At 42.4% G+C, this 14,807-nt stretch overlaps 1 protein-coding gene across 5 annotated transcripts in view; it reads right to left on the bottom strand.

The window, feature by feature from the left end:
- Positions 1 to 14,807, bottom strand: part of pak4 (p21 (RAC1) activated kinase 4) — a 74,720-nt gene continuing 59,913 nt past the window's right edge. For all 5 annotated transcript variants that reach the window (XM_008122788.3, XM_008122787.3, XM_062962093.1 and 2 more), the window contains 5 exons: positions 10,978 to 11,111; positions 8,502 to 8,628; positions 6,893 to 7,018; positions 5,862 to 5,996; positions 1 to 4,734 (listed from right to left, as the gene is read on the bottom strand). In XM_008122788.3, the coding sequence (XP_008120995.1) occupies positions 4,579 to 4,734; positions 5,862 to 5,996; positions 6,893 to 7,018; positions 8,502 to 8,628; positions 10,978 to 11,111 (678 nt within the window). In that variant the 3' untranslated portion in view covers positions 1 to 4,578. The remainder of the gene's footprint in view (positions 4,735 to 5,861; positions 5,997 to 6,892; positions 7,019 to 8,501; positions 8,629 to 10,977; positions 11,112 to 14,807) is intronic.

The following is a 14,807-nucleotide window of genomic DNA, read 5'->3' as shown; positions in this document are numbered from 1 at the left end:
TTGTTCATTGTAAAACTAGAACTTTTTGACTATTTTTTCTTTTTAAAACTTTCCACCCGAGTTCAACACCCCACATCTGGAAAGGAGATTTATATAATAAAAGGAAAGATAAAAACAAAAGACAAAACCCACAGCGCATTTCTCATGACATGTGAAATCCAGGATCTTTATACAAACACGACCGTTATGAAGAATTAGTCACAGCAGTCTGTCCGGAAACAGATTTTTTTTTAAAAAAAAAAATCACCTCAACGCAAAAAAAGGGAAAAGAAAAATACTGTTGTGTGTTACAAAAAAAGGAGGAAAAAATTACAATATAAATAATGTCTCTTTTCTTTTTTTAAAAAAAGGAAAAGGTAACAAAAAAACCCACAAAATGAATCAGTAGTCATTCTTGTAGCCGGTGGAGATGTAGAAAATTTTCGTGCTACAAGGAGGCTAAATGCCAGTTTCACCAGTTAAAAATCCCAGTCCTATACTGGGAAAGTGTTTTGGAACCGTGAGGAAAATATTGACTTATCACTGCATGGCACCTCCCTTCCCGTTTTGACAGCCCAGAAGTTTAAGTTTCTTTCCTTGCTGGGAAAGTGTAGTGCTTTTGCATCCTCAGAAGTGTGTTAGTGCCCTTTAAGAAGTGTGCCTTCGCAAGCACACAAAAAGAGTAGTGATTCCTGAAAGTTGGCTGTTTGGAAAAGAGGGAATGGAAGAGTCAGGCAGCAATTGAGATGGAGGTTTACCTGCAAATCAGTAACATAGGAAAGGTTGGCTCAGATTTAAAGAAGCAGTACAGGTTAATATAACTGGCTCCCAAAGTGACTTGGATCCCTAATGTGGAGAAAAGGATGAGTTTCAGCTTCTCTGGGACCCAAAGATTCTCCCCATTTCAGATTTAAAGAAAGAGTAAAAGTTAATAACTTGGTTGCTGTGAGTTTTCCGGGCTGTATGGCCATGTTCCAGAAGCATTATCTCCTGACCTTTCGCCTGCATCTATGGCAGACATCCTCACACAAACTGACCTCACACGTGCCATAGATGCGGGTGAAACGTCAGGAAAGAATGCTTCTGAAACATGGCCATACAGCCTGGAAAACTCACAGCAACCCAGTGATTCCGGCCATGAAAGCCTTCGACAACACAGTTAATAACTTGTTCCCAAAATGAAGAGGGGAGGGTGGTAAGCCAAAATATCTTTCTTGGATCCCAAATACAGGGGGAAAAATGCCTGAATATTAGATTTTCTAGCACCCAAAGATCAGACTTAAAGAAACAGTAAGAATTAATAAATTTGTTCCCAAAAGGAACTGGAGGTTGGTGGCAAGCCAAGAAAGAGCCTCAGTACCCCAAATATGGAAAAGAGGTTTTCTAGGACCCAAATATTGGCCTGTTACAGACTTAAAGAAGTAATAAGAGTTAATCATTTGTTCCCAATAGGAATGAGAAGTTGATAGCAAGCCAGGAGATTGGCACCGGATCCCAAATTTGGGGAGCTTTACTGAGACTCAAAGGCCTGTTTTGAGGTTCCGTGGAGAGGCCTTTGAAAGATGGTATTTTCATGTAGAGCAGAGAAGGTACATCAGCCAAAGCAGCAGCAACAGCAGCAGCGTTTTGGGGCACACATGCTTATAAAGGGGGGAAATGGAAGGTTACCGTTAGCAGCAATACCTGCAGAGTTCAAAATGTGCTTTTTGGGGAGATGTGACAGTGACACAAAGACAGAAACAGAATGGTTGCGTACTGCAATGTTTGCTTAGAAAAGGATTCCCTGCAAAATAACATATTCTTGCCGATCTACAATTCTTGCCTGTCCCAAACCATTTTCCTAAACCAGGAATTCCAAAAGTTCCAGTCTCTTGTCAGTTCCCAGCAGCCTCAGATATAGAGATGTTGGGAGTTGGAGTCCAAAATAACAGGACCCACTGAGTTTTGAGCTTCCTTTACATACACATTAGATTGAAAGACAAGGAGGAAATCCCATCAAGGCAAAGAAAGCCCAGATTTTATGTGTTAAGGTCCAAATGCAGAGAGGAAGCAAGACAGTGACGGTTTGGGACTTGGAATGGTGAGACGTTTCCTTCTCTCCGTTGCCTCAAACTCAACCGAAGTGAACGAGAGGCATGACAGACCCATAAGAAGCTTCCCCTAAACCCCAAAAGGAAAAACAAGACCCTTCCCCATTAACAACGGCATGCAGGGAAATACCACATCCGATGGCATGCGAGGCAAAGGCAACAAAGGCGATGTCCACCTTCGGCTTTCTTTTTCCACCCAAAGCAAATGCCATTTCCAACTCTTTGAAGGTCCTCCTGAGGCGAACCATCTCTTTCCTATCCAGTGAACTAACAAAGCCATTATTATTACAACAAGGAACACAGGCCAAGAGAGAATCACCGCTGATACGGCCCAAAATGGACCCATCGGACATTTGTTGTGTCTCAAACAATGGTTTCCGCACTCCAGGTTTTGCCCATTTTGCACAAGGGTACACTTTAAGACATTTTGGTCGATGTATCCCAGGCATGGGCAAACTTCAGCCGTCTAAATGTTTTGGACTTCAGCCTCCACAATTCCTAACCATCAGTCCAAAACACCTGGAGGGCCGAACCTTGTCCAAGCCTGATGATGTACGAGGGCTATCCAGAAAGTAGGCTACGTTTTGGATTTTAAAAAGAACAAAGTATAGGATAAATCATTTACCATATGCAGCTGAAAGACACATCCCAAAACTACAATCTCATGTAAACCCCATTTAAATTTAGCCACGTTTCTTATAGATAAATGAGTTTGAAAAGTACTTCACCAGTAAATTCCCCGCTTGTGTCGTCAGCTCTTCCCCCGTCTCCCTTCCTGCAGCATAGCCAAAACGCAGTGCTGCCAGCCACGCCCCCATTGTTGGAAACGGAGGAGAAAGGTGGCAAATTTACTGGTGCAGTACTTTTCAAACTTATTTATCTATAAGAAACGTGGCTAAATTTAAATGGGGATTACATGGGATTGTAGTTTTGGGATGTGTCTTTCAGCTGCATATGGTAAATAATTTATCCTATACTTTGTCCTTTTTAAAATCCAAAACATAGCCTACTTTCTGGATAGCCCTCGTATCAATACCAACACAGACGATATTCTGATGCTTCCGTTCAGCGTCTTGAGAAAAAGAGACCATGGAGGAGCTTGTTTTTATGTGCTCAAAGCACGGAGAAGCATTCAGGCTCCTCTTTCCTTCCGACCTAAAGACTGATGCTTCTTCTTTTTGACCCGATAAGCACAAAGCTGGGTGCTTTCAATATAACAGATATGGCCTCATCTACCCAACCCATCTTCGGAGTCAAATCAAACCAGTAGGGGAATCCAGAGATCCCATCATCCCCCCTCAAGCTGGGAGCGATCCACAAACTATAGCTTTGCAGTAACAATAGGAAGTTCAAACACCAAGCAAACCAAAGCAAGCAGAGAGAGCAGGAATAATAGCTGCAACAAGAAGCCTCCGTTGCGACAGGGCCAGGCAGAAAGCTTGGGGAGGAAAAAGAGGCAGCAAAGAGAGGCAAAGGCTGGTGTTAATTCTGGCCTAGAATCCAATGGTATCTCATATGGGATGCTTGAAGGCTGAGAGAGATTTGGCTACCCAAATCTTCCTGGAGTTCTGCAGAAACGGAAATATGTATAGACCAGGCATGGACCAACTTTGGCCCTCCAAATGTTTTGGATGTCAACTCCCACAATTCTTAATAGCCTAGAAATTGTGAGAATTGACATCCAAAACACCTGGAGGGCCAAAGTTGGACCATGCCTGGTATAAACACATATCTACCCTAAGATTTTGCTTCTTTCGTGGCAGTTTGGGAATAACGCTTCTGCAATAATATTGGAGGTATCTGGACCTTTGCAAAAGAAACCGTTTTAAAAACAGGTGGGGAACACTCTTGGCTTTAGGCAGAGGACCCTGAACTATTAACTGGCAGTTCAAAATAACAAGAGGAATTCTAGGTTTTTTGCAGGTCACAAAGCTGCCCTCCTCTCCAGCCCGAGACTGGGAGATGATCATTACTTTTCCGCCTTGCAATTTGGAGAGAAATAAGTATAAATGTTCTCCACGTTCACGTCCCTAAAAACTGGGTTTCTTATGTGGCGGTGGCCTTTTCCCTCTTCCTGATTATAGAAAAGGAAGGAGAGAAGAAGCCCCCACCCAAAAAAAGCCCTTTGCCTGGAGGTGCATTGTGTTTTCGGCTCCCTCCCCTCCATCCTAGATATAAAGGACTAAACAGCAACCCAAAATGTTACAGTCTTTTTTTTTTGAGACCTCCGCACCCCCATAAGTCCAACCCCAACCCCCACTTTTCCCCCCAACTCAGTAGTCCAGAATGGAGATGGGCTCCAGTTATATGAGGCTTGAGGCTCCAGTGTCGACAGCAGGCAAGAAGAAAAAAGTCTGGAAAGAAAAGGGGCTCCCAATATGAGAAGTCTCCCCGCACCGGGCCCTTCCTCTGCTTTTGGGGGCCGGGAGGGGAGGAGGATGGGAGCTCCCTCTCTCGCTCTCTCTTTCTTTCTCTTTGGTAGATTGTCCTCCTTCGCCTGCCTCTTTTCTCATCTCATCCGGTTCTGCCTCATCAGGGGCACGATGCAGGAAGGGGGCCCGGCTTTCCCCAGGAAGGGGTGCTTCAAGAGTTCGTTGGCAGTGGCTCTCTGGGCCGGGTCTCGGACCAGAAGACGGTCGAGGAAGCCCTTCAAGGAAGGTGAGACCTGGAGCAGAAAAAGAGGGAAGAAACAATCCTGCAGAAATGATCACAGAAGGGACCCCTAAAGGCCATCCAGTCCATTCCTCTTCTGCCAGGCAGGAAGACACAATCCAAGCCCTCCAGACTGGTGGCCATCCAGCCTCTGCTGAATGCCTTCTGCAGAAGTCTAGAGATGGAAGAGACCACCAAAGGTCATCCAATCCAACCCCCTTCTGCCAGACAGGAAGACACCATCTGATCTTCCCAAGAGACAGCCATCTAGCCTCTGATAAAAATTCATATCATAGAATCCTAGAGTTGGAAGAGACCCCAAAAGGTCATCCAGCCCATCCCACTTCTGCCAGGCAGGAAGACACCAACTGATCCCTCCCAAGAGATAGCCATCCAGACATCCTGGAGTTGGAAGAGACCTCCATCCCAGCCATCCAGCATATCCCATTTGGCAATTCATAATAATAATAATTATACAGTAGAGTCTCACTTATCCAACATAAACGGGCTGGCAGAATGTTGGATAAGCAAATATGTTGGATAATAAGGAGGCATTAAGGAAAAGCCTATTAAACATCAAATTAGGTTATGATTTTACAAATGAAGCACCAAAACATCATGTTAGACAACAAATTTGCCAGAAAAAGTAGTTCAATACGCAGTAATGCTATGTAGTAATTACTGTATTTATGAATTTAGCACCAAAATATCACGATATATTGAAAGCATTGACTACAAAAATGCGTTGGATAATCCAGAACGTTGGATAAGCGAGACTCTACTGTATTAATAATAATAAAAAATAGAGTAAAATAAATGTAATGGTAGCAACAATAATAAGAGAAAAATAATAAATGTACCATATATTCTCGAGTATAAGCTGACCCAAATATAAGCCAACCAGGACACTCATCCAAATATAAGCCGAGGGGGGATTTTTTAGTCCTTAAAAAAAGGCTGAAAAACTAGGCTTATACTCGAGTATATACAGTAATCTGTGCCCTAATTTTGGTAAGTTACCCCCCCCCCCCCAAAAAAGGTGATCATTAGATTTGAGTAAATAAGGTAGTTGGACATCCACATCTTAATGCCAAAGGAGGGGGGGGGGGAATCAAGAAAAGCAAGGAAGGAGCCTGTTACCTTGTGCAGGTTTTTGAGTTTCGGTGGCAGGTTGTCCCGGATCATCTTCATGGCCTTCAGAGGAGGTTCGTTGAAATAAGGCGGTTCCCCGTCCACCATTTCGATCACCATGACACCGAGGGACCAGATGTCCACCTGAAAGCCCAAGAAGATCAGAGTCAATAGCTCCGGGGTCGGTCCTGACAAACAGCTCGAAGGCTGCCATTTGAAGATATCTAAAGAATATGCACCACAGTAAAGGTTCAAAAATAGAACACAATATGTATATTAGAGCATCATATACATAATAATGTTAACAATAATACAAATAATAATACAACTGATGATCCAATTCTGTCAGCTGTAGTGGCCCACAGTCGTAACTTGCAGAGTATAAAGATTTATAGACTGCAACCATCCAGATTTAATTGCTACACAGAGCAGTTTTCAGTATAAAACATATATCAGACATATATAAACAAGACTCCAACTAAAGTTTGTTAGCGACACAGTATGTGTACATTCAGTCTCTTCAAAATGGCATGTAATATGCTGTAAAACTAAATATATCAGTGTACAAATCAATTGGCTCAAACCTGGCTTGGAGTCAAAACAAATCAAAGTCTCTGTAGTCTTGGAGTAGTTCTATAGGACTCCTCAGGATGTAAATGCAGTCAATTGGCTGTAGCTTCAGTTTGTAACCAATGTTGCAGTCATTTACAGTTCCCAGCCATATATTATGTATATGATGCTCTAATATACATATTGTGTTCTATGTTTTGAACTTTTACTGTGGTGCATATTCTTCAGATATTGTTTAGAATAGACAGCTGTGTTTAGTTATTATATATTGCCATTTGAAGATGCCAGTTCTATAACTTCGTGCCAAGTTATAAAAGTCAACCCAACAATGTCCAAAGTCCAGACACTGAAGATCTGGGACAGGCATGGGCAAACTTTGTCCTTTCAGGAGTTTTGGACTTCCACAATTCCTAAAATCCTTTAAATACCATAGCCTGGCATTCCTTCTTCCACTCTCGGCAGCCTCTTACCTCTGGTCCATACGGCAACCGGGAGATGAGCTCTGGGGCCATCCAGTACGGGGTCCCAACCAGAGACTTGCGCCGTGGCACCTCTTTGTTCACTTGGGCGCAGAAACCGAAATCGGAGAGTTTAACCTGCAAAGAAATTGAGAAGGAAACACTGGCGGTGAAACTCACAACAGGTCTCTCCGTAATTACATCATTTCAGCTCCCAAGGAAGGAATTTTAAGTACTTCACTAAACTACACTCTGTAACAAAATTCTGTTCCTGGTTTGGAAGTGTTATTCTTGTTTAATTGTCCAGTCCTTATTTTGAAAGTAGTTCTTCAACTACAGACACTTCCTTTTTGTGGCTGCCACAAACTATGTTGAAGTCGGTTGCTGTGAGTTTTCAGGGCTGTATGGCCATGTTCCAGAAGCATTCTTTCCTGACGTTTTGCCTGCATCTATGGCAGGCATCCTAAGAGGTTGTGAGGTCTGTTGGGGGTTTATATATCTGTGGAATGTTCAGGGTGTCTTGTCTTTTGGAGGCAGATGTTAATGTTTCAATTGGCCACTGATTAGCATTGAATAGCTAATCAAGGTCTGGCTGCTTACTGCCTGGGAGAAAATGTGGACAATTACAACAGAAAGGAGAAACCATGAAAATGAACAAAATCTGGCTACCAGTATTAAAAAACTCTAAATTCAGGACAGTAAATAAAGAACACCACTCACCAAACAGAGGAATTCCAGATATAAATCAATCAGGGCCAGCTAACATCTCCCAACAAAGGATTCCCCAGGAAGTAAGCAGCCAGACCTTGAAGCTGAAAGGCTATTCAATGCTAATCAAGGTGGTCAATTGAAATGTTCACACTAGCCTCAAACAGACAAGAGTTCTTGGATAACATTCCACAGATATATAGACTCTACTTGCCTAGTTTCCAACAAACCTCACAACTTCTGAGAATGCCTGCCATAGATGTGGGCGAAACGTCAGAAGATAATGCTTCTGGAACATGGCCATATAGACCGGGAAACTCAGTGATTCCGGCCACGAAATCCTTCGACAACACATATAGCAAACTGTGTTGCAGGATGTCGTCCCCCGTCCCTCCCACAAATACAAAGTTTTTGCAGTTTAATAAACTTTCCCATGTTTTTATGATAGAACCAATTAGTAAATGACATTTATAACACAGGAACAAAAATGGTTTTACATAGTGTATCAATCCTATAAATATTCCAAAGGATGAAGCCATGAGAATAAAAGTGGTATCAAAGTGTTCTTGTCAGTACTATATTAGCACTTTATTGACTATTTTAGCTGTGAAACTACCTCTCCCCGATTTTGAAATATTCTGCACTTTGGCCCAGATCCGTGTATTCGTCTCCTGTTTTTAACATTTTATTCTGTATGTTGATTTTTATGACTGTTTTATTGATGCTGATGTTTTATTGTTGGGATTTTGTTTTATTGTCTTGCTGTTGTTGTTATATTGTTGTGTTGGGCAAGGCCCCATGTAAGCCGCCCCGAGTCCCTTTGGGGAGATGGGGCGGGATATAAGAATAAAGTTATTATTATATTATTATTATTCTAGCTAGAGCTGGTAACAGCCTGTGGATCCGCGCTCACCCGTCCATCGTGGGTGAGCAGGATGGAGTCGCTCTTGATATCGCGGTGGATGACACCCTGGGCGTGGAGGACCGAAAGCGCCTTCAGGACAGACAGACAGACGGCCGCAATCTGTTCTTCATTCATCCTGGAAGAAGAACGCAAGACTCGCGATGACTTCCCCTCTCCTTGTTAAGGATGTAAGAACATTTGAGAGTCACCTCTAGAAACAATCAAGGCGGCTACGAAAGGCAAGGATTTGCAAACTTCATTACTTGCCAGCAACTCAGATTAAGAAGTAACTACTTCAGAGCCATGGCTAATATGCAAAACACTGAAGTATCTGCTCTATGAAGGATGACATTCCTTGGTCTGTCCTACCCATCTATTTTGCTGTATGGAACCAAGGATTTTAGTTGTATCAGAGAGAGGGAGGGAGAGGGAGGGAGGGAGAGAGAGCAGAAAACAATAATTCTTTGTTCTGCTTGGACATTGTGAGGGAGCCTGGAGTAGCAGGATCGACTTAGGTTCCTCATCTTTGCTGCTTTGTAGAGCACAAGCCAAGTCACAAGGCTGAAAAATGATTCCCCTGAAACTGTGATCCACCTCCACTCCATAATTATTATCACACTCATCTTTATTTCTGCTCCTTTGCTTTCATCAAGCCCCGAAGACAACTGTAGAAAAATGTCCTAACCAAAATGCTTTGCGTAACCTCCCTTCATGTATCTTCTGCATCGAATCCCTCCCCATCTTCTATCCAAATAATAAAAGTGAAAATCTGTAGGTGTGTATATGACTGGGGTGCCCACTTCCACAGACAGGCTCCCGCTTCCACAATCAGCTATAACTCACAGTGCTGAGGAGCCACCAAAAGCCCTCTCTCCAATGACATTTCAGGTTACAGTGAGCACATGAACATGTAGCCCAAACCATGCCAATCTCCTCCTTAAACACTACGGCCCACCAGCCAAGGAATGCTTTCGTTCAGGGACCATTTCATCCTAGATTTTACGTGTTTCCTCCACCACAAGCAGACACTCCAGTGTGCCTTACTTTCTCAATCAGTGTGAAATTTGCATGATCCCGCCCACTGCCTCTCCCTTAACCCTTTCCTACTCTTTTCAACTCTGTCTGCATAACAAAGAGTGCAAAACTAATTAGCAACTAAACATACTAGAAGAATTGGGGGATTGATTCCACATGATGGAAGTTGTAGTTCACCCTGCATCAAGTCAGAGCAGTGTGACCCCCACTGACAATGGACCTGGATCACATTTGGTGTACAGAACCCTCTTGACCAACAAAAAATGCAGGAGGAATTTGGGGGGAAATTATTTTGATTTATAGGAATTATAGTTCACCTACATCCAGAGAGCACTGTGAGCGCAAACAATGGATCTGCTGCACCAAATTTGGCATGCATATCCAATATGTCCAAATTCGAATACTGGTGGAATTGGTTTGGAATTGACATTTGTTAGTTATGGTACTGGGATTTATACTTCACCTGCAATCAAAGAGCACTCCGAACCCCACCGATGATGTACCTGGATCAAACTTGGCCCCAAAGATCCCATGACCAACTAAACGTACTGGAGGGATTTGATGGGACTGACCCACCATGGTGGGAGTTATCATTCATCCTGCAGCCAGAGATTACACTGGACTGCACCAATGATGCATCCTGAGTAAATTTGCCCAACATGAAAAACTTTTAAGTATTGATAAAGTTTCAGGGGTCAAGCTGGCATAATGTGAGTTGTAGTTCACCCACAACCTTATGCATTTTGTAAAATAAAAAATGACTTTTCCTAATAACCCATGAAATGCTAGTAGAGTCTAAAATCAGAGTTGGAAGGGACCCTAAAGGCCACCCAGTCCAACCCCTATCTTTCAGGCAGGAAGACAACATCCGAACCCTCCCAACAGATGGCCCTTCAACATATACTTAAAAACTTCCACAGAATCCTAGCGTCAGAAAGGGTTCCCCAAAGGCTCATCCAATCCAACCTTATTCAGTCAGGCAGGAAGACACAATCCAAGCCTTCCCAACAGATGGCTGTCCAGCCTCTGCTTAAAAATCTTCAGAGAAGGAGACTCCACCAGATCCTCACTGCTGAACAATTTTAAGCATCAGGAAGTTTAAGTGGAATCTCTTTCCCTATAATTTGAATCCATGGCTCCGTTGTGTCCTAGTCTCTGAAGCAGAAAGAAATAAGCGTGCTCTGTCCTTCACAGGGCCTCCTTTCAAATGTTGAAACATGGTTCTCCTGTCCCCTTCTCTCAGCCTTCTCTTCTCCAAAGCTCAACATTCTCAGCTCCCTCAGCCGCTCCTTATAGGGATTCATGGCTTCCAGACCTTGGACCATTTAGGTGGCCCTCAGAGACCTTCCAGCTTGCCCATCTCTTTCTTGTGTTGTGGCATCCAGAGCCATGCCATGGAGCCACGTGCTCATGCCACAGGAGAGCTTTGGGCTCTTCCTGGGCCGCTTACCTCGTGTGTGTGACGATGTCGGTCAGTGCGCCGCCCTCGAGGAACTCCATCACCACCCACAGTTCGTCGCCCACCAGGTAACTGTTGTACATCTCCACCACGTTCTCGTGCTGATAGTCCCTCATGATCACCACCTGGAAGGGAGAACAAGGACAAAAATAAAAAAAGGATGGTGAACGGAAGATTAGAGATATGAGGTTCCAAAAAGATGGGAGAGATGGCATTGGAAAGGAAAGACTCACAGAATCAGAGTTGGGAGAGACTTCCAAAGGCCATCTGGTCTCCAACCCAATTATGCCATGCAAGAAGACACAATCAAAGCCCTCCTGACAGGTGATGATCCAGACTTTGCTTAAAAACCTCCAGAGGGGATTCCATTGGTCTTCCAGAAAGCATATTCCTTTAGAATTGGAAAGGGTCCTCAAAGGCCATCCAGTATAACCCTCTTCTACTGGGCAGGAAGACACATGACAATCACTCTTGATTGATGGCCATCTGGCCTCTGCTTAAAGACTTCCATAGAATCCTACAGCTGGAAGAAACCCTAAGTGGCTCATTCCATGCCAAGTGGTCTAAAAATTTAAAAAGGTTCCCACCATCATGTTCTCCAATTTTGTTCAAATTTTAGCTGTAGAACCAGTCAGGTGTTAAACTAAGTTTCCCAAAATTAGAGATCTCTAACTACAATAGTTGCTGATCTATTTATTTATTTACTACATTTATATCCCACCCTTCTCACCCTGAAGGGGACTCAGAGTGCTTACAAATTAAATTTACATACAATATTATATTATTACCTTAGCACAATACTGGCATTAAATTACTGTATTGATCTAGACCCTCTTATCTGAAGGGTAGTCAGTCAGTTTGCACACAACGTTTAAAAAAAAATGTCATTTTTGGGGTTTAATAAAACTGAAACAAAATGTTTAAGAATGGCTACTAAATTGAAATCCTGTATAGTTTTTTTTCTGCTGATTTCGTTGAAATTATTTTTAACATTATGTGTGCAAAATCAAGTCAAATAAGTTGACTTAAAATGTCCCTCAAAATGTGTCGCGACAAATTTTGACCAATATTCAGGCTGCAACAATTTCCATGAAAACAAAGTTACAAACTTGACATTTTTACCAAGCATTATTCCTGTTCTGGACATAATACTGCCAGATTTGCAACTACCCAGCCCTCTATAACCACCCTGCATGATCTCTTCAAATTGGCATTTTTGGAGCAAATAGCAAACTCTGCCAAAGTTCAAAGCCGATTATTTAAAAAGAATCTACTGAATATGCTTGAGAATAGTATCACCCAAAAGAGGAAAATTTGCTCTATAAGACTGATATGTTTTTGTTTTGCAGTGCGACCATTAAGTATCCATTTACTCAGGACAAAGTATGTTATATATCATATTGAAGCAAGCATCCCCATTGCCACAGGGGCCACACCCAATATCCATGCAGTAACTAGCAGGACCATGAGGATGTATGAAGCATAATGCATAAATGCACAAAATAAAACATACAGTAGAGTCTCACTTATCCAACATAAACGGGCCGGCAGAACATCGGATAAGCGAAAATGTTGGATAATAAGGAGGGATTAAGGAAAAGCCTATTAAACATCAAATTATGTTATGATTTTACAAATTAAGCACCAAAACATCATGCTTTAGAACAAATGGATAGAAAAAGCAGTTCAGTACACGATAACGTTATGTAATAATTACTGTATTTATCAATTTAGCATCAAAATTTCGCAATTTATTGAAAATTTGACTACAAAAACATTGTAATACTTTCTCAGGATTACACTTAGCACTTTAATTACTACACCTGCTGTGTAATTACCCCTCCCTGATGACTTGACATTTTTTCTGCACCTTGGTCCAGATCTTTTGATCCAACTCATGATTTTAACATTATTTTGTATATTGACCTTTTATGACGGTTTTATCCATGTTGATGTTTTATTGTTGGCTGATTTGTTTATTGTTTTTGCTTTGATTTTGTGCTGTTGCGTCCGGGCATAGCCCCATGTAAGCCGCCCCGAGTCCCCTCGGGGAGATGGGGCGGGATATAAGAATAAAGTTGTTGTTATTATTATTATTATTATTATTATTATTATTATTAAAAGGCAAACTACAGAACCTTGGATAAGCGGAGCTTGGATAAGCGAGACTCTACTGTACTTTGACTTGTCATGGAATGACCCCCAAGCCATCCAGTCCATCTTCAGCCATCCAAGAACACACAAACAAAGCCCTCCTGACAGATGGCATCCAGACTTTGCCTTAAAACCTCCAGAGGAGACTCCACAGAACTCCAAGGCAGCATATTACAGTAGAGTCTCACTTATCCAACATAAACAGGCTGGCAGAATGTTGGATAAGCGAATATGTTGGATAATAAGGAGGCATTAAGGAAAAGCCTATTAAACATCAAATTAGGTTATGATTTTACAAATTAAGCACCAAAACATGTTAGACAACAAATTTGGCAGAAAAAGTAGTTCAATACGCAGTAATGCTATGTAGTAATTACTGTATTTATAAATTTAGCACCAAAATATCATGATATATTGAAAACATTGACTACAAAAATGCGTTGGATAATCCAGAATGTTGGATAAGCGAGTGTTGGATAAGTGAGACTCTACTGTATGTTGCCAAAGTTCTTCCTAATGTTTAGATGGAACCTAACCTAACCACACACTAGAATTTTAGCCCTAAAGGAAATCTGTAACAGGGATGGGCAAAGGCCAGCACGTAAAGCCACTTTTGAGGTCCCAGGGGCCGAATGTGCTTCCTTAGAAAGGTGAGGTTTGATTTGTTCAAAGGTCAACTGGGGAAACCAGAAGCACTTCAAACTGCCGCTACTCTGGCTTGGCTTGCCTTGCCAAATAAAACAGTCACAGAGTATTTCCCCCAGAGAACCGATTGCAGGAAATTAAGCTGTCAAGGCTACTCTCGGAAAGAAGGATTTGCCATTAATCCCTTGCACTGTCCTGAAGGGCGTGCTTTAAGACACCACCGTTTGCCTGTTTCCCACTTCTCGAAGGAAATTGCTTACGCAGGAAGGCTGAGAGTGAAACGGAAAGGCTTTAATTCCTCCTGGCATCCCTCTGCAATATCGATGCACTCTCTGGATGCGTAAATCCAGCGTAAATATTATGGCATGTGTTGGAAGTGAAGAAGCATCAACACTCGTATATAGAGAGCAACTGGGGACAGAGGGAAGGAACCCTGTGGTGCAGGCCTGCTTTCGTACTTCCACCTCTATTTACTAGATCTATATAACTCAAGGAGAGCGAGGATGAGCTCCCTCTATCAGCTCCAGCTCCATGCGGGGACATGAGAGAAGCCTCCCACAAGGATGGTAAAAACATCAAAACATCCGGGCAATGTCCCCTGGGCAATGTCCTTGCAGACGGCCAATTCTCTCACTCCAGAAGCAACTCAGGTTGCTCCTGACACGAAAAAAAGGTGTAGCATGAGTTATATAGATCTTGGAAACAAAGGTGCTTCCTGAAGGTTACTTCCTCCTTCTTCCAAAATTCTTTAGTGTATTTCTTTCTCTTTCAGAAGAAAGCATATTAAGAGACTTCACTCTGTCTTCAAATCCAAGACAGTAGCTGAACTGGGCAGTTTTCAAGTTGTAATTTACTGTATATACCCGAATATAAGCCGGCCCTAATATAAGCCGAGGCATCTAATTTTACCACAAAAAACTGTGAAATCATTGCCTCAAGTATAAGCCGAGGGTGGGAAATTTCAGAAATAAAAATAGACAAAAATTACATTCATTGAGGCATCAGTAGGTTAAATGTTTTTC

The sequence above is a fragment of the Anolis carolinensis genome, unplaced genomic scaffold (genome assembly GCF_035594765.1).
Source record: "Anolis carolinensis isolate JA03-04 unplaced genomic scaffold, rAnoCar3.1.pri scaffold_10, whole genome shotgun sequence".
Lineage (NCBI taxonomy): Eukaryota > Metazoa > Chordata > Lepidosauria > Squamata > Dactyloidae > Anolis > Anolis carolinensis.
The sequence above is the reverse complement of the archived record's forward strand: the minus strand, read 5'-3'. Positions and strand labels throughout refer to the sequence as shown.